This window comes from Dermacentor silvarum, chromosome 2, assembly GCF_013339745.2.
Source record: "Dermacentor silvarum isolate Dsil-2018 chromosome 2, BIME_Dsil_1.4, whole genome shotgun sequence".
NCBI lineage: Eukaryota > Metazoa > Arthropoda > Arachnida > Ixodida > Ixodidae > Dermacentor > Dermacentor silvarum.
This window is the reverse complement of record NC_051155.1, coordinates 223,877,614-223,897,273: the sequence shown is the minus strand read 5'-3', so window position 1 is coordinate 223,897,273 and position 19,660 is coordinate 223,877,614. Positions and strand designations below refer to the sequence as shown.

Sequence of the window (19,660 nt, the reverse complement as noted above, 5' to 3'; positions counted from 1 at the left end):
CTGATCTAGCATAGCGATGCGACACGAAGCACGTTCCGTTGCGAATCTGTGCATTGACAAAACTTGTGCTCCTGACTATAGGCTAGCTCAGAGTCCAGCGATCCCCGGCTTCCGCACGTCATTCGAGGCGGCCGGCTCTCAGCTCGGGTTACAGTAGCTCTCTCTCTCCACTGAAGTTCCCTATTAGGGATGTGGCAACCACAAGGGTGTGCTCGCTTCCCGCAAATAGCACGAACTGGTCAGTTATTGCGCAGCTTTAAAGCACGTACAAGACTATTACCGCTGAGCTAATATAGCAATGAACACGTACACGAATGTTCCCTATTAGGGATGCCATAACTATACATGACGGAGTGCTCGTTTGCAGCAGAAACCACAGACTGGTACGCCAGAGGTCCGTCGTCTTCTAGCTTCCGGGCGTGCACGAGGCAACCGGCATTCACATCGAACTGCATGCGACCACCCTTTATTGATTTGCGTGCTTAAAGCTGTGACAAGTAAATCGGGAGCGCTGATTTCGTGACCCTATAGCGCAATGGAGAAACGTATGCGGGTGCTCCAGGTGCCCTGATCAACAGTCTCTCAGGTCGACTGCGCCGCTGTGATGACACACTCGGAAGATATCCGGAAAGGGGCCACACGACGAGGCCAGAAAGTGCGCGGCGTGGACAGCCAGGCGTCCGCGCGCAGTGCATGATGACTCCATCAGCCTAGCTGGAGCTGCGCCGGCCGTGTTTCATAGACCGGCTAATGAAATTCGCGCGCATGCCGCATGTCTTCTATGGGGCTACAGAGGCGCTGCAAAGGCGCTTCTAGCATCCCTTCGCGATACAAGCTTTAATGAGACCTTCTAAACTACCTTGAGTTCCCCTGCTGGTGCATTTCGTCTGTGTGTTTGTATGTTCCTGTGTGTTTTTTTTTCTTTTCTCTCTCACCGTGTATTACGCCTGGAGTAGCATACCAGCTAAGTTATACCTATCTATAGTTAACTTTAAACTTCCTCTGGATGTGTCCTTTTTGTGTGGCTGCATGTATTTGCTGCCAAATAAGGCGTTTAAAGAGTTCAGGAAAACAATTTTTACAATGTCAGTTTAGTACTGACCGCAGCTGATGTCAACGAGTTTTGCAACATAGTAAATGCGTGCTGCATATTCAATTCGCGCATATCACTCTTGGTATGGCTTCAGCGAGTAAAACATTATTTATTATTATTATTATTATTATTATTATTATTATTATTACCCCCCCCCAAAAAAAAAGAAAAAGTAGCACACAAGTATGACGTAGCAGCCACACACACACACACAAAAAAAAGCATCAATGGAGTTACACTCCTTATTCCAGTCTTCTCTAAAAAAATTACAGGGTACCAAATGCCCAGCAATAACTTCTGGCCTGAACGATGCGCAGAGCCGTCAGGGGTGACTCTATGGGAGTCGTAAGATAAGGACATTGCGGGGGCGAGGAATCGACGTTCGCCACTTGCGTCACGAGCAGCAGCAATTCATACAGCACCTGAACCTTCCCGCGCAGGAATCCCGCATGTAAATATAAGTTGCCAAGTTGACAACGGCTGCACAAGATTACGCGATGCCACAAAAGTCGTCGATAAGCGGCCCGCGGATAGCGTTATCTAATATGCGCGGTGTTTCACGGTGCGCGTTGACGTCGACGGTGATGAACACATCACGTCAGAGCATACTGCACTTTCGAGGAGTGCCGTCAAGTGGAAAGGTTTATGGCGGAGAAAGTTGCTGAACGTCTACACAAAGAAAAGTTTGCATCCTTTGGGAGTTATCTTATCCCTAACAGTAATCGTGCCATCTATTTTCTCTCTCTTTTCTTTCTTTGAGCATTGCGAGCCCGGTACTTTCAGTTGACGAACGGCATGTGCGCATATCAGTGTAGCATAACTCTCCTGGTAGGAAAGTGGCGAGAGCAGAGCGTTAACTAAAGGAAGTGTACGTAAGATTGATGACGTTGATTATAGGAGGACAAGATAAGCTCCAAAGAGTGTAAAAAAAAATTAAGTGTACTTGGAGTGGAATTTAGAGTTTCGTGGTGGAAAACAGAACGGCCAAGAAAATGGGACAAAGAAATGTTCACTAAATAGCGCACGACGGAAAGCTGCGAATTTCGTCGTTACATTTCTGACAGATCCCTACCTTGTCTAGTTAGAAAGAACGAAAGAAAACAACCACCACCACCACCAACAATCGCGAACGTGGAGGGGGACACTGCATGCTGAAGCACGCGATCACTGACTTTCTAAATCACTAAAACTGAGTAGCCAGTATACGATGCTACATAGACGAAACAAACGCAGAAGGACGCACACGCTGTCAAAAAATTGTGGGCTGTTCTCGCTCTTACAAGACCTATTTCGTGGCATGCTGAAAGATTGTACGTACGCGACGATTAGTTTTGAAATGTAGAAAGAATGAAAACTTTACCAATGTTAAAGGGCGCCGCTAGGATAGGGAGCCCTCAAACCAGAGCTCCGCTAGTGAGCTCATTTACAATAGGTATTGCTTTCACCGAATATTCAAAGAGAGGGAGAGACTGAGAAAGGAAGAGAGAAAGGAACGGTGGTATGGACGACGACGCTTACGACGACGTGCGTCTGTTCTAAGTAATGGGAAGAGGTTAGGTCTTTTGTAAACCATCCTCACCTAACACGATTCTATACGGAAACTTCCCAATTACTTCTCGTGCATCCTCGCAACCCGAGTGCAAGTTTACAATGCGTGCTCGGGCGCTGAGCCCGAGAGCTCGACAACAACGCTTTGATTTGGAGGATTAATTGAATCATTGATTTACTCGTGATTCAGTCTTTAGTTGGATTTATCGTTCCAAATCAACACTGTGGCAAAATTTTTCGTATAGTGGAGGAACACGCATCACAAGGGCACATGCATTCGCACGGTCTCACTCCTGGTCGAATGGCGCCTACTGCAGTTCCACTTTGTTGTGAAGCGGAGTGTGTAGAGCTCTCTCTTTTCCTGGACCAAAATGTCCAGGCCGCCTAGCTTGTGAGTGCCATTGCTACTGACCCCGTAAGGTCTGCGGCTGGAGGCAAAATTCCTAAACTGTTCTGAGCGATCGCCTGCGACCACGAGTTGCGAGTTTTGCGAGTGTGTGTGCGCAGCAAGTGCTTGTCTTGTCCGTTTTTCCCTGCGCGCTGTTACAGGGCTTGGCCAACATTGCACAACATTGGGGAAACTTTATTAAGGCGAAATCCTTACATGTCTCATCAGTCACTCGAGCTTGAGCGAAAACGCGTCGAAGACACGAAAGGTACAAAAAGGCTACGAAACCTCGACCTTTGCTGGGAGTAGAACCCACGACCTTTGGTGTTAATGCAGGCGAAGTTTATTAAGGCATAGTTAATTAGCATAGAGTTAATTAAGGCACTCGAACCCACGGCCTTGGGTGGGAGTTGAACCCTCGACCTTTGGAATTAAGAGGAGTGACTAAGCGAAGTCCACTAAGCGAATTAAGGGGGATGACTAAGCGAATGTAAGAGGATGATCGAGTGAGCGACTTAAGAGGATGAGTAAGCGAATTAAGAGGCATGACTCAGCGAAGTCGACTAAGCGAATTAAGGGGGATGTGTATGTCATGTGTCCGCCTTTAATGCATCAGCACTTGGGCTTTCGCCTTCCAGTCGTCTTAGGGATAACATAAGAGACCCTAAGAATTTTTTTTCTATACTAGCTGTCGCAATAAATGAGTCCAAAGGACAGCAGAAATCATTGAAGTGTCATTTCTCTCTCTTTCAAAGCATGACGACGCGCAGACGGGCAGTATGCAGCTGGCTGCTGCCGCTGCTGCTGCTGGCGACGGCACAGGCCGCGCCCGGCCGTAGCCCAATGCCCGGCAGCGTGTTCATCGCCAACCCGACTAGCGGCACACCACTGTCGACCAGTGCGGCCGGCGTCGACTGTGCCGATGCGTCCCTGCCACGATGGAGGAACCTGCCCAAGACGCACCGGCTCGTCCTCTCGGCCGCCAACGTACGTGGCCGACACGTGATTTCATTAAAACAAAGCCACGGAAGCTTACATCAACACACACACACACACACACACACACACACACACACACACACACACACACACACACACACACACACACACACACACACACACACACACACACACACACACACACACACACACACACACACACACATGCATGCATACATACACACATGCATACATACATACAGTCGAACCCGGATATATCGAACCTGAAGATCACAAAAAAGTTCGGTATATAGGTAATTCGATATATAAAATCACATTTTTGTACAAAAGCTTTTAAGGAGATTTTACTGCTGTTCGTTATACACAATCATTCGTTATATGTGAGTTCGATATATCCGGGTTCAACTCATGATAGATAGATAGATAGATAGAGTAGATAGATAGATAGATAGATAGATAGATAGATAGATAGATTGATTCCGGCAAAACCCATCTCGCAATGACTATCGACGTTAATGCGATTAGCATCCGTACGATGTAGCAGCACACCGTACGGCCACCGCTGAAGCGCGTCATGTATGCGCTGTGTACTCCTCTCTCGCGCTGGCCTCTTGACACGTTGCGCCATCTAGCGGCGTGCGTGTGAAGCACCCCCACGAGACCGCACCGGTGGCGCGCCGGTGCGTGCTAACGCTGAGAATTAATCCCTCATTAGAGAGCTTTAGATTAGCGGGACGCGAACGTTGGGGCCCCTTCGGGGTTAGGTGTTCAAGTACCGTCCTGATGTTAGGCTGTTCTGGGAAGGAAATATATTACAGAAAAAGAAAGCGATAAAAGGAAATTTTTGCGTGGGTGGCCGCTTTGAAGTGGGTCTCTTTTTTTTTCTGTCACGATTGGGTGTTTGTTAATGCCGATAAACGAAGAAACAGCGAAACACGTTCGATTGGCGACGCTAGCCTTCCATTCCAGAGCCAGCTCTCTCTGGCGCCATAAACCCAAGCAGCAGTCGAGGCAAGTTCATTGAACGAGGGGAAGAATTGGACAACTTCGGTATAACAGAGGATTCAACCTTAGAACACAGTTACGTTAAAATTAGCGACCGGAATATGAGTGACGTAACACTACATGACGTCAGCGGTGCTGCGGTTTGAGTGCGACAGAAATTGAGAAAGGAATGCTGATTCTTGAACTACAATTTTAACCTTTCGCGAGTGATCCATTGCCGCCAAGGAAGTGCCGAGCGCGCCACAGTAAAGAGTCTGCCAACACAGCTGATTAACTGACTGCTTCGAAAAGTCCTCTTCAACAAGGAAGGATATCAATATTTTTATTAGAATAAAATAAAGGCCGCTTTTAATGACATACACACCCAAATGCGCTCTGCATTCTTTATTGTTCGAACTTTTTCTGTTGAGCGCTTTATATTTCCAAATGTATAGATTTCAGTGTGACGTCACTAACCGGTGGTGTTGATAACGCCGTGCTGAAAAACAGACATCTTAAGGCACACTCGTCAGTAACTCCGTCAGTGCGCCAAAGAAACTTGCTGAAGTTAACAATAGCGTGTTAGCGGATTATACATTGTTCCTGCACGATGAGCGATTTCATACGCAGTACAACTGAGTTAAGTACAATTAAATCAAGATTCGCGGGCCTCATTTATGCGAGCTGTGCGCGCTGCTCTTAACGCAGGTTTATGACCAGTACAATTATGACTGTTAATTGACAATCACTTGATTACAATATTTGTATCACGTACAATATGGCATACATACAGTATTTGGCAATCAATTAGGCACGATTGACGTTTCGCTAACGTCACCGCACGAACTGATGAAATATTCGCATTAACAGCCTATTGTATTCAGTACTGTGGCGCCCACGGAGTAATACTAAAAATTTTAGTATATCGAACCATGAGTGATAGACCACTTGGGCTTAATCTTGGTATGAACGTCTCTTGAAACCAAAGGAGTTCAATGGTAAATTTTTGGTTTGTAAAATAGAGTTAATGATTTCTGTACGTGTTTTCTAAATTAATTGATGTCACCAGTGTTCTACATTAAAGGTTAACGTAATTTGCTCTAACCACGTTTTCTTCTCCGCGAACTTATTACCACTGCCTGTATATGGTGAGCTTCGTTTTTTTTCTTACTGATTTCAGCCATCGCCAACTTACAAACGACATTACTTTCGTAAAGTTTGTGTGCTGTATCCCATTATTCAGTCTTTTGTTCGTTTTGTTGCCTATCTGTATTGCGTTGAGAAACTGATGTTGCCTTCAGAGTGTCATGGCCAACTCAGGCAACCTTCAGGCCTTTCTGGCATGCCTCATAAGATAAAAGCTTTTGAAAAAAAAAATGTCTCGAACCAAAATGAAATGACACGAATCATATAAACCAAAACCGGCTGCAAACCAGGGGGGGGGGGGGGGGGGCACCGCCATACTAAACTGTTATCGCGAGCGCTTTACCGTTCGCGGAATGCCGGAGGCTTATACGCACGACCTCATGGTCAAAATTGGCTGCAACACCGTGCGTCAGGCACGAGATCTAAAAGGTTCACACCTGAGCCTCGTGATAACGGCGCTCCAGCGTTTCCTGCACGCAGCCTATATACCATACAAACAGCGGTTATACCGCATTCGTCTTTTTACTACAAGCCAGAGCTCAACAGCGGTGCATGGAGGAGGCGCGAAGCGACAAAGACACAAAAATAAGGATGCACTGAAATTGTGTAAGCTAGGGCGAGTTCATAGCGATTCATTTCGGTGGTGTTCACAGCGCAAAAATACTAACGTAAATCGGAGACCGGCCAGAAAGTGCTTTTTCACTCTTCAACTATTTGTGCCTGCTCTTTATTTTCTTTAGTCCTTGCACGCTACAAACACTATCGAAAGGATACACAGGACGTACACCTCCAGTCATGTCCTTATTTCTCCATGTGCGTCGTTTCGCGGCTGTCCTCCGCGTAACAATGTCTCACCGACTAGCTGAGCAATAAATATACGGCGGCTACGGAGCTGCAATGTCAGCCGTATACTTATCAGACGCATCTTTAGCGGTGGTGCCTTTCATGCCAGCTCTCACGGTGCCTGGAAGTCCGTTGCATACACAAACTGCGGACGGGGAGACGGCTCGCTGCGCTTGATTATGCTGAGAAAAAATGCGCGCCGGCCAGCCGATGCTGCTCGGGTGCATGGTTAGAAGAAAACAAAATATGGCAGTTGGGAAATTCCATCGGCGTTTACGTTGAGAGAAGTAAATGCTTCGTCTAAATATAGATGACTGGCTCGCGCTCAGGTTTCGCGCTGGGATCGCATTTCGTGGATTATTTCGTCTTCTCCACGTAAAACCAGTAACCGCAGCCTTCGGCGGTCGATAGCGAGTCATAACTTCCTTCGCGAAAGGCCCATGGAGCACGCTGCTTGCGAGCGGAACACGATGCAAGGCATCGTAATACACACGATTTTCTCGACCTCGAAAAAGGCGCCGGTTTAGGCGAACACCGCAATTTTTGCAGCGCACAGGCGTAATAGCGTGGCATTTGCAGTTTACGGAGGAAATGCCGTTATCGACCTTGCTGTTCATCAATTGCAAAAATATTGAAAAATGGCTGCCTCAAAACGATAGCAGTAGATTAAAGAAAAAATGCATCATAGAAGCCTCAGTAGCGGAGCCTCGTTGAAAGGATTCGTACACCAGTTTCTAACCGAACGTCCGCAAGCGTGCTCTGTGAAAACTCGGGTATAGTTGTCATGTCAGTTACTCAACACCGGTTAAGTACATGTCGTGTATTCTCATGTCAGACACTCAACACTGGTTCAACACAGTGTTGTATCAGTCATGACGGCGCTCATGAAGACACAAAGTCGAGGCCGATGTACAGGCTCCCAGATTCGTTAATTAAAATATAGTTAATTTTTCACCACGCAATGCCTTCGAAAGCTCGATCGGCTCAAGAACATACAGCGGCGCTCGCGACACCACCAGTAAGTATATCAAGGCCGGTAGCAAGCAATCGGCTTCCCTGGCTAGATGTTTACACAGTGCTGCGGAACCTTGAGATTCCGTATACGGCGCGAACAATATATAAACGCTTAACTCGTTTTGTTTTTAAGAGCGCATACGCTCGGATCAAATCCGTGTTATTTTTCTCTGAGGGTCTCAGCCTTCCAGGGCAAACGTGGCATTTTCAATGCGGGCAAGCCTACTTTGCACGCCACCACGACTTCTTGGAGACGTCTTGAGCATGCCGAACGTCTCTTTGTCACACAGCAGTGCTGTTCCGTGGTCACAGTTGCTTCGAGGAAGGCGCTTAAGTTGTCGATTGGCGAGTGATAAAACTCGTAGACAAGAGGAACGTGTTCCGTAGTTAACCGTCGGCCAAGATATGATGCTGCCGCAAAGACGTCGCACTGATGCTACGCTATCTACAGGTATATATATGTTCTCTTCCGGTGCACAGGTGGCCTGCACTCCCGACTCCGAAGCCAACAGGACTCAGGAGGAGACACCGCGCACTACTCTCTCGCTGAGCATTCAAAGCACGGACGACATCCAGTGAGTGCGCATTTTCAATATCAGTGGATTCAAAATTTAGACAAAGTAGGAAACCTTCGGCGGGTTTAGGAAGCAACGTAAAAGCAAATATTGGGAGAAAACGATAAACGAGTATTCGTTACTATCACTTACGGTATTTTTGAATAAGTCTGTCCAGTTGGTCGTGCTCTGTGATTCTTGGAAAAACCGGCTCGGCGAACCATTTTCGCTGTCAGCGATTTCAAGAGCACTGAAAATTTAAATACTGCCGCTTACCTTGGCACTGTCTGCGCCAAGCATTGAATCTTGGAGGCACATGCCTTCAGGCTTTACCTTTACTCGGTGGAACAGAATTTTGTCCCGCTTAGTTCTGGTTATGCGCCTCTCGATTCATTAAGTTTATTCTGTCGATGATCATAACTGGGCGCTGCAGGCTGACGTCCAATTTCTTCCATTTATCTGGACCTTCTGGCCTATGCACTTCACGACCCGTATGTTCATACTGCGGAGAAGCCACGACTTCATTTCTTCTTATCCTGCTCGTTCCTTTCTTCGTTAAGGACGAAGGTTCTAGAACCCGCGCATGCTTCTGTGATAATGAACGAAATGCATGGTCCGCTTGTCGTAAATAGTTTACGCACGCACGCATGAAAAATGGACAGACTCTCATCAAGAAACGTGTCTTGATGAGTCTAACTATAGCTTCCAGACAACAGATTTATTTAACCTAGAATTGACCGCTCATGTTCTCTCTATATTATCCCGGATATTTGACTACTGGAGAAACGTTTCCATAGCTGTTAAAAACTACCAAGGTAGTTGCTCCGTTAGTCTTATTGTTTTTTCTTTTACTTTCTTAGAGATCTCTCATTTTTATGTTCCAGATAACCATACGGACAGTCATCTTCTTCCCTTCTTTTCTCTTGTATACGCTGTTCTCAGTCAGTGTTCCTTTCGTAGGTATTTGCAGTGCTTGCAAAAATAAATAAATAAATGAAATCACTGAGTGCATGATCGAAGCTGACTATGGCTCGCCTATTTGGCCTCCTACTGCACCCAAACGGCTCGGAAGTTCGGGAGTTCAAAATCGAACCTAGGACTCCTCATCTTCCAGAGCTTTCTACCGCCAGAAGTTCGCAACCGCGACCCGAGACAGCCATGAAATCGGCAACGCTCATGTTCCTGGTGTAGACTTGCCAACCTTAGAACTTGAAGGATGCTATATACAGTCGTAGCCAAGAATGACTAAAATTTAGTGAACAGTACAAAAAAAAAACAAAAAAAATCCTGTCTGATTACTCAAGACTGTCTACTGTTCATTAATTTAAATAGCAGGCGTGCTGTAAGGATATGGTCATGAGACACTCTGCTGCATATGTTCGCAGCTAGCATAATCTGTACCACACGTGTATTCATGAAACGGCAGCCGAAATCTTGGTTGTCGTTATACATTGGTTCTATAAGTGGGCATGGCCGCTGCACGGGTAGGTCTGTGTAATCGATGGCCTCAAAAAATCGGGCTACAATTAATAATCGGTTAGCGACCATATTTGTTTTTTTTTTCGGAATAAAATTTGCCCTAAACTAGGCGCAAACGAGGAAAAAAAAATAACACAGCAAAATTATTGGCGTGAATACGACAATCGTATAAACAAGCTCTACAAACTAGTCATTTTACAATAAACACCGTAAAAGTCGGCAGGTGTGCCTGTGGTGTCGCTTCTTTTGAGAAAGGCTGTGCGAAGCGCGTCACGTGAGAGAAATCACCTCTCCTCCGCGCAGGCTGAATCTGTCCGAAGAGTGGCTGCCCGGCGGTGGCAACGCGACCGACCCGAGGTTGGCGTTGCAATCCCTGCAAGGCGGTTACGGCCAGCAGCCGTGCCGCCGCGACGAGGCACTGCTGCTCTGGGAGAAGCCCTACCACGCACCGGGACTCACCATCTCGCCAGAGATACTCACGCCGGGAAGCCACGCACTCAGCGGTACGTGCCCATCTGCTATATAGCACCGCGGCAGTGACGTCACTGAAGGGGGGGGGGGGGAGAAGGGGGCAGCTAGGCAGTGAAAGGGGGGAGGGGGTGAAATGGCAAAGAATTGTTCCACAAATGGTTTCCAGCAGAAGGTATTGACACGGACAGAACGGGACGACGACGCACGCTGGCCGGGTAAGTAGGTTCTGCTGGAAACCATTTGTGCTATGTGCAGCCAACAAGCTGATGGCCGCACAAACAAGTTAAGGACCGCACAAAGAGCGATGGAACGAAAAATCTTACGTTAAGAGACAGGAAGAGAGCGGTGTGGATCAGAGAACAAACGGGGATAGCCGATATTCTAGTTGACATTAAGCGGAAGAAATGGAGCTGGGCAGGCCATGTAATGCGTAGGATGGATAACCGGTGGACCATTAGGGTTACAGAATGGATACCAAGAGAAGGGAAGCGCAGTCGAGGTCGGCAGAAAACCAGATGGGATGATGAAGTTGGGAAATTTGCAGGCGCAAGTTGGAATACGCTAGCGCAAGACAGGGGTAATTGGAGATCGCAGGGAGAGGCCTTCGTCCTGCAGTGGACATAAAAATATAGGCTGATGATGATGATGAAGAGGCGAAAAGGCGCCGGGCGCCTTTCGCTGAGTGGAACAGTGGCACTGCATGCTGACTACAGAAAACAAAGAAAGAATAGAAATTTGTAGGAGGGTGCCCTTATGGAGCTTAATGACTATGGGTGCTTTAGAACGTGGAGCTAAAATGAAATATACATTAGAGACGTAGAACCTGATAGGCACATAAAATGTTCACATGTAACTGCGGCCCTAGTGACGCCACTGACCCCATAGTGACGCCACTGCACGACGGTGTACAAATATGGGATTCAGTTTGGCCTTTGGACGATATAAATATGTTATGGTTTGTGGATATATGGCGAACAATGCATACAAGAGGACAAGGAAAATGACGGAACACTTGGACTGTCTGTCAACATGATTCTGAATATTTAACGTTATCAGGAAAGAAATTCGAACGAGAATAAGGGTTCGTATGAAGATGCATAATTGAAGTGATCGACATGGGCGCACAAGGGAAATCTCAGCCTAGAGCCAACGTTTCGACTAGAGGATCTCTTCTTGTCAGGGCAACAAAATCGTTGTTGCCCTGACGATGACAAGTCCTCAAGTCCAAAATTTGGCTTCATGCTGAGGCTTTCCTTTTAAGCAGTCCACTGTTTATTTAAAAACTAAAATACACGAATATTCGATTTCTTCTGCGCTGTTGCATCAAATGCATCACGAAGGTAATTTGGCACTCGTCAATTATTTCGTATAGATATCTTTGGTTTTTGAACCGCAATGGCTTGAGAAAATCTTCGTCGCAGGTTGCGCAGGCCTGCCGATACCGCGTTGATCCCGATCACGAGTAAATGTAATGTAAAGTCAGAATTTCGATAAACTATTTTGCGATTAGTTTCATGCGATCGATTTCCCAGATATGTTTTATTGACGTGTTAAGAAGGAGATGGCGCGCGAATAAGGTGCCGTCCTTGTCTCGTGAATACTCGCTGTATACAAGCTTCGAGAAACGCACTTTTGGCCTGAATTAATGCAACCAGCTGGCCCCACAGCGACAGGTGAATGAACTTAGTCATCCCGGCTAAAATCCCCGGCGCCAATGCATTGACGCCTCTTCTGCGCAGTGAATTCAGAAGTCCCCTAACGGGCTGGAAGAAACGGGGCCCAAATAAGAAAACAGGGCGAGGCTGCTTTTGCAGCGTTACGTACAGCTGTCTATATATACGTCGCCCTCCGTCTGCACTTGGCGCAGCGACGTTTGAATTAGTAACGCGGCCGCGACGTGCGTTGGCTTTCTCGCTGATTGCATCGATCGACCCCGAGGCATTCACTCGAGCGTGTGCTACTATTACTGCAGGAACAGGCCCATTTCCGCAACACGCACATTCCCGTTAGTGAGGTACGTGTATAGCTGTTAAAGTATACGGGCACATTAGGTTGTGTTTCGTTAAATGCATTGACAAAGCTAAACTTGGCAAGTTGCCTTTATGAGCGCAGTCAGTAAGCGTTGTGGTGCGACTCTTGCTCGGCAGCGAAAGATGCAACTCGTCCTCACTGTATTTCAATGTTAGAGAGACGTACCACATACGTGCATCGTCTTCAATGGGAAAGAGAAACAAACAACACTTCACCAGCGTTCACTATCTCCATCCGGTTTTCTTTCTGGTTTACAACTTTTTGCCGCTCATTGGTTCGCGAGCGGGGGGGATATCGCAGATGGCGTCGTATACTATTATATCATCACGTGACCCATACTACGAAGCTCGATCCCACAAGTGGAGTCGTGCGGGCCGTACGTCGCAGCAGAGTCAGTGCAGCAGAACCCCAGCAGCTGGCACAGCTCTTGTGCGGAAGATTGAAAGTTTTGGCCCGGCCTACATGGGTGCTATATTGCACGCTCCCTTGTCTGTGTCTGCTTACACGTGAGAATATAAATTAGAAACACTAAATGGGATGGTAAATGGTGCATTTGTACCCTTCTGAAAATGTAAAGAGGCATTGTGTAGCCTAGGGTTGGGATGCCAAAAAGGTTAATTCATGGGCTTTAACGTCCAAAAGCATCGCTGAGGCTATGAAAGATGCCGTACCGGAGAGCTCCGGAATAACTTGTATCCCCTGGAGCTTTTTAAAGTGCGACTAAATTTTAGCACACGAGCGTTTTTGCATTTCGCCTCCATCGCAATGCGACCGCTGCAGGCGGGAATAGAACCCCCGATGCCAAGAAGGGTGCAACGAAAGACATGAGGCGGGACCTATTTCAAGTTGTCGCACCACCTCTGCTTGACGTCATAGATATTTTGCTACTTCTATGGTCACAAAGCACATGCATACACAATCACTCACCCCCCTTTTCGGAAGAAAATATTTTGGGCGCGTGGAGAAGAGTTGACCATGCCCAACGCACCATAAAATCACCCTTGACCTTTCTGTGCGAGACTGGCTTAGACGGTCGTCTCTAGGACCTGTGAAAACAGGTTTTTTGAGAAGTGAGGACAGTACGAAATGTGTTTGCGAGATAACGTTTTGTGTGGACAAGATTTCTCCTGCGTGTAGTGTGTCTTAAGCGCGCATCCGCGTATTGGACAACGTGTATATAGTAGCTCATTGTACCATATCATAATCCCCTGCCACCTACCTCTCCCTGTATCTCGCACTTCCCCTTACGCCAGCGAGGAGTAGCAGGTACGGTCTCCAGGCCGACCTCTCCTCATTTCTCTTCATTAAACTCCACTCCTTCTCAACCACTCACCCTTTCCCAAGAGATCCTATAGAGTCATACTTTCCGATAAATACCATCCACCAATTCCTGTCTTTACCTCCGCCGCGCGCATGCGTACAGTTCACCTTTGGGGTTCGGCGTGGCTGCTGAACGTGAGCGTGGCCGGTCACGAGTGCTCGCGAACGGCCGAAGAGGCGGCGGGAAGCTCGGAGGCCCCCTGCTCGGCGGGAGGCGGCGCCTGCGTCCTCGAGCCGGGGGCCGCGTCGTACGCGTGTCGCTGCTGCCCCGGCCTGTCGGGCCGCTTCTGCGAGGAGCGCGACGGCTGCTTCCACAAGCCGTGCCTCAACCAGGGCTTCTGCGTCGACATCGCCGAGGGACTGTCGGGATCACTCTTCCAGTGCCTCTGCCCTCACGGTAAGCACCACGCGGCCACCATCGCGTTTTCGATAACTGTAAATGTTTGTACCTCGTCAATGAAAGATACGCCGTAGTAAAGAACTTCGGACCGAGATCCGCCACCGGGCATTATTTGTAACGCGTCTTAATAGACCGGCGTATCTGCGCTCCGCTCGCGTGATCATTATGCCACTGAGATCAGAAATAGAACTCACAGCCGCTTCGTTGGTAGTCAGCATGGAGCACTTCCTACTCGTCTATGTCATTTTTTTTTTTTCTGCAAAGACCTCTTGAACGCGCCACTGTGGAATATACCATAACGCTCGTGAAAACTGACAGGGAACTTGGTATTGGATGCAGTCTACCATCGTTGTAGTGCCGTAAACAAATTAAGCTCGAAAAGATCATGTTATAAACAGTATTTTCACCAAACTAACAAACGCGGCAACATTGCATCTCATCGTTGGAAAGCGGCCCAGGTACAGCTTTAATTTTGCGGGGATTGATCCGTGATGCCCTTGCAACAAATTTTTTTCACTGTTATTACACGTAACGACGGGGACCTCGCACACCGCGCATGGCGGTGTGCCACAATTAGTGAACAAAGTGCCTTTCTTGCAGGCTTCCGCGGCCGGCGCTGCGAAGAACCACTAGGGGCGTGCGAGCTGCACCCTTGTCCACAGGGCAGCCGCTGTATGCAGACACCTGATGACGCCACTAACCGCACCTGCGTACTTGGTACGTGACACGCTGCGCTGGAACAGTGTACCGCTTGGAGCCGTCTCGCATTACTTTCATATTTCCGCGGAAACATCACGTCCGGGACAAACCTCTGCGTAGTTATATCCACCGAGATCAGTGCCCGAAAAACATGTGCTCTTTATAAGTAATATCTCCGTACCGCGCACAGCAACAGCCCCAGCAATTCTAGTATCATCGCGCAAGACAAACTTCGTCTATTCGCGCGCGCGACACACTCCTTCACCAGCAGACCAACATAGAAATAGACGACATGCAAAACCTGCAAGTGCGATTGTCCACACACTTCGTTTGACCTGACCAAGATGACGGACTAAAACCAGTGTCAGCATGCGGGTTGGCGACATTATTCCTGCCGCCATCCGTTTCTCGCATCGTCCTAGCTTTCAAAACGTGTCTCGGCTTTAGCAGTGCTTCTTGCGGGAAAGCGGGCATTTTGGTTAAGGCGAGAGATGTGTGGCTAAAGCTTGCTTACGGAATGCCAGTCTGCAGCTTCCACCTTCCTGCTCTCAGGCGCGGTTGCTTCAGAAAATGAGCATTGTGCGCCCGTAACCTTCCTTTAACGTAGTTTATTCAATGTTATTGTGATGTCTAAATGGTAGGCAGTCAACCAACCCTAGACGAATTGACTGATTGAAGGGCGACAAGAACGTCAGCGTTACGCTCAACGCCTTACAAACACGTTTGCAGCAGAATATGGCAACGAGGTTCAGAATCAGAATAACATTTGTCAAATATTACAAGTAGCACTTCGTGAATTTCATGGTTGATTTCTTTTTCTTGCAACTCTTTTGGCCTTTTGTGCAATGTAACTGATCTTTCGCAGACACGTCGACCAGCGTCCCCACCACGGCAGAGCAACAACAGCCAGGACAGACGCAGCTGCAACAACAGCCGAGCAAAGAGCAGGAGACAACGCAGCAGCAAGAGCCGGCGCAGCCAAAGCTGCAACCGACGCAGCAACCCGACCAGTGGAAAACTCAGCAAGGGCAGCAAGACACGCAGCGTCCGCAACTGCAACAACCCGACCACAAGCAACTTCAGGAGGAAACGACGCAGACTGAGCAGCCATTAAAGACGGAGCAGCCTTTCGGGGACCCACCCGGGCAGACACCTCAACCAGGGCAACAGCAACAGCAGCGAGTTGCTGTAGCTCAGAAACTTCAACAAGATCAGGGAAAGCAGCAGACACAGCAACCGGCCGAGCACACGGACAATAAGTCTGAGCAACCGACAGAAATACCACCGGAGCAACAAGACGACCGACAATCCCAACTGAGCACGCTTGTGCAAGGCCAAAAGCCGCAGCAGCAACTGCCGGCGCAGCAAGACCGTCAGAGTGAGAACAACACGACGACGACGACCAGCGCTAGCACAAGCACCGTGCCCCCGGCGCCCACGACGACCGAGACGTCGAGGAACCAGAGCGGCGGCAGCGCGTGCGGCGCCCGTCCGTGCGTGCACGGCAAGTGCGAAGACCTGCCGGCCGGGAGCGGAGGCTTCCGGTGCTACTGCCTGCCGGGCTACGGGGGCGACCTGTGCGAGTTCGAGTACGACGAGTGCGACTCCGGGCCCTGCGCGCACGGCGCCCAGTGCGAGGACCTGGTGGCCGGCTTCCGCTGCCACTGCGGGCCCGGCTACGCAGGGCGCCGATGCGAGATCAAGGTGGACCTGTGCCGGCCCAACCCGTGCCCGCCGCCCGCACAGTGCCTGGACCGCGGGAACAACTACTCCTGCCTCTGCAGGCACGACGGTGAGTGAGCCGCTCGTGGCCGACTCGTCAAAATGGGCAAACGTGGGCTTTGCCTACACCGGAGCAATATGTATAAAAGAAAGAACATGACAAGTATTAAAGGGGCACGCCAATAATAATAAACACCGATAATTTTTTAAAGAAAAGGTACCGTAATAAGGACTGTAACAGCGGCCGTCAAGCGTACCTGCCCGTAAGCTTTCAAAAGCGCTTAACTGTGTTATAGCTTGTTTCGGTCCACGAAGTATGCCGTCTTCAAAGCAAAAATTGTTTCGGAAGAACACTTTCTGTCCGACTCTGTGATTATTGCGCCGCCGCTTGAAAAACGACCGAGAGCACTGCACGGTGGACAATACAGTCACATTATATATATATATATATACGTCCGCATTAACGCAACATGGTGACGTCCTTTCCCTTCTGTTGAGGTCTTCCAATGTTTACTAAATATAGAGGAAGCGGGCTGCCTATCAGTGGTAAAAGCTTTTCTGTGCCTTTGAAGACTAACACAAAACAAAAGTTGACTTTCCAGGGAACATATGCCCATAAGTAATTTTAATAAAATAAAAATAAAATACTGAATGTCAGCAAACCTTCTGGCCATCGAGCTTGCATTTGCGTTACGAACGAATAGAAGGGAAATCGAGGGGCGCGACTTTTGTTAGTCACAACCATATCAAGTCAACATATAATCAAGCCAAGGAAAGCAAAGGGGGAAATTATCTGTAGCTTTAATTCAAGTGTAGAAATGATAACCTACATGGAAATGAAAGTGGAAGAAAAAACAACTTGCCGCCGGCGGGAGCCGAACTTCTGCATTACGCGTGCGTTGCGCTACCAATCGTGCTGCGGCGCCGGTATCGAAAATATAAGGTAATTGCAGCGACCAGAGACCGCTGTCCCTGCAGTGTCCGAAAGCTCACCACTCACGAGCTGTACTTCTTCCGTTTTCGTTATTTTCCTTTCTTGCCCAAACAACCTGGTTTCGAGGAGAAAGTCTGAATCGTTAAAAAAGGCAGGCGTCGAAGGGTCCATTTTGCGCAGACCACGACGCACGTGTTCCGTGTGTGTTTTTCCTAACTCCACCTGACGCGTTTGCGAATTGCCCGCTCGTTAAGAGGCGTTTGGAGGTCGCGTCAAACGTTTCGGCTCCGGATAAGCGCGGAGTAGCTTGCAAAGGGGCTGTCGTCACGAGCGGGCGCATTGGCGGCGCGTGCCGTTCTTGACCCAGCTTGCTGAAAAGGAGGCCGGCGCGATTCTCTTTCAAGGGCGGACGCACAGCGCGCAGCGGCTGCGACCGATATATGCGCCCGGAAACGATAAGAACTCGGCAGCGTTCTCGGGAGGATCACCGGTTTACTCCGAAGTTCTTTAATTCTGCCGCCTTGCAACAAAGACTCGCTTTAAAATTCAGACATTTCCTGCGCTCATTTTTTGTGTGAAACACTCGGCAGGTACGTGCGCTTGCCTTCCTTCAGAGAGAGAGAGAGAAAAAAAAAAGAAAAACAAAAGCTCAGATAACTCCGTGTTGGAATCCTATGCACAGCTTTCGAATAGCCTCTGAAGATAACCCTGAGATGGGCAAAACCGGCGACCACCTTCCCATGCGCTAGACGAGCAACAACATGGCGGCCCCGATGACGTCATACATACACGAAGTCATATCGTCGGACTCGGTGACCATGCCGAGCTTCCATGCAGGATAAATCTCTTTAATTTGAACTTGAGATATCCCACCACATTTCAAAGTCCAGGTAAGTGCTTATATGTTTCTTTGGAGGAGAGACCTCGTCGATTCAAACTTGGTATATTGAACATCGGATGATGCCAAACACAAGAAATCGCTGACAGGTATAGATTGTGAGCTCTATCGATAGCACTATAGGTATTAAAAGGGACACGCACTGTTTAAATTTCGGGACTTGTACCACCGTCAATTCAAGAATGAGCCTCCTACACACAATATTGTAAAACAAGCAGGGTCATTATTACAGTGTGGAAGAACACCGGAGGAAAAAAAAAACGCCCAGGAACGGTCGAAGAGCCTGAGAAAAACACGTATGCTGGGAACTATGATCGAACCCACGTGCATGGTAACAAACTCGCTGTATACTTTGTAAGCGGTCTTCTCTTGTAGGCCATAGCCGCATATATTGTGCACTGGTAGACATGCCTTTGCACGACCACAGAAGCTGTTTCTAAAAGAGACGTATAAGGGTTGCTCGAGTACATATATATACCATTTCAACCACAGGTTACAGTGCGTATAACGGCGTTATACGTCGTCTACATCTTCCTGCTCCCGAGGGCAAGTGCTAACTACGATCTCATAAGTTACATGAAGTATATAAATCTTTGTTCCACTGCAAATTTCGAAGTGATCGTTTATTTCAAACAATGGATATTTCGTACTTGCGTTACATGTCCGGACGAGGTCAAATTGACGGAAGCGGACCATGTGGCTTCAGTATTGAAGGACCATTTGGCTTGTCTGCTCATGGGTGTTGCGAAATCTCGTGAAGCCGCAAATACCGAGTCCCTTCCTAAACATGCGACCTGTGGAGGGTTCTGGGTTATATGAAGGGCACGTATATGGAGAGCATGGAAAAAGCAGTTTTTACACCCTCCATATAGTTGTGGTCACTTGCATGGTTACTAAGTATACGTACAGCGGGACTGCGCCAAAGGATCGGAAAAACAGACAAATGTAACAATTCTTGTGTACAGGGAACGTGTAACTGTAGAGGAGCCGATATATGTAGAGAAGTCGATATTTAAATGATGTGGACTTGGCTTGTGATAGGTAATGCTTGGCAGACTGATTTCAGGGCGTTACTTCGGGGGGTAGGGTGGCCAGGCGCGGCATCGCGCGCGGGATATGGCTCACAGGCTGCGGGCTTGTCTAGCTGTTCCGCCTCGCTGTGCGTGTCCTGATCAC

General features: G+C 48.3%; 1 protein-coding gene across 3 annotated transcripts in view; it reads left to right on the top strand.

Moving 5' to 3' along the window:
- The window catches only part of LOC119442734 (latent-transforming growth factor beta-binding protein 4), a 29,115-nt gene that overhangs the window by 2,434 nt on the left and 7,021 nt on the right, over positions 1–19,660 (top strand). For all 3 annotated transcript variants that reach the window (XM_049662354.1, XM_049662355.1, XM_037707734.2), the window contains exons 2-7: positions 3,785–4,016; positions 8,457–8,551; positions 10,313–10,512; positions 13,935–14,228; positions 14,832–14,948; positions 15,796–16,722. In XM_049662354.1, the coding sequence (XP_049518311.1) occupies positions 3,786–4,016; positions 8,457–8,551; positions 10,313–10,512; positions 13,935–14,228; positions 14,832–14,948; positions 15,796–16,722 (1,864 nt within the window). In that variant the 5' untranslated portion in view covers position 3,785. The remainder of the gene's footprint in view (positions 1–3,784; positions 4,017–8,456; positions 8,552–10,312; positions 10,513–13,934; positions 14,229–14,831; positions 14,949–15,795; positions 16,723–19,660) is intronic.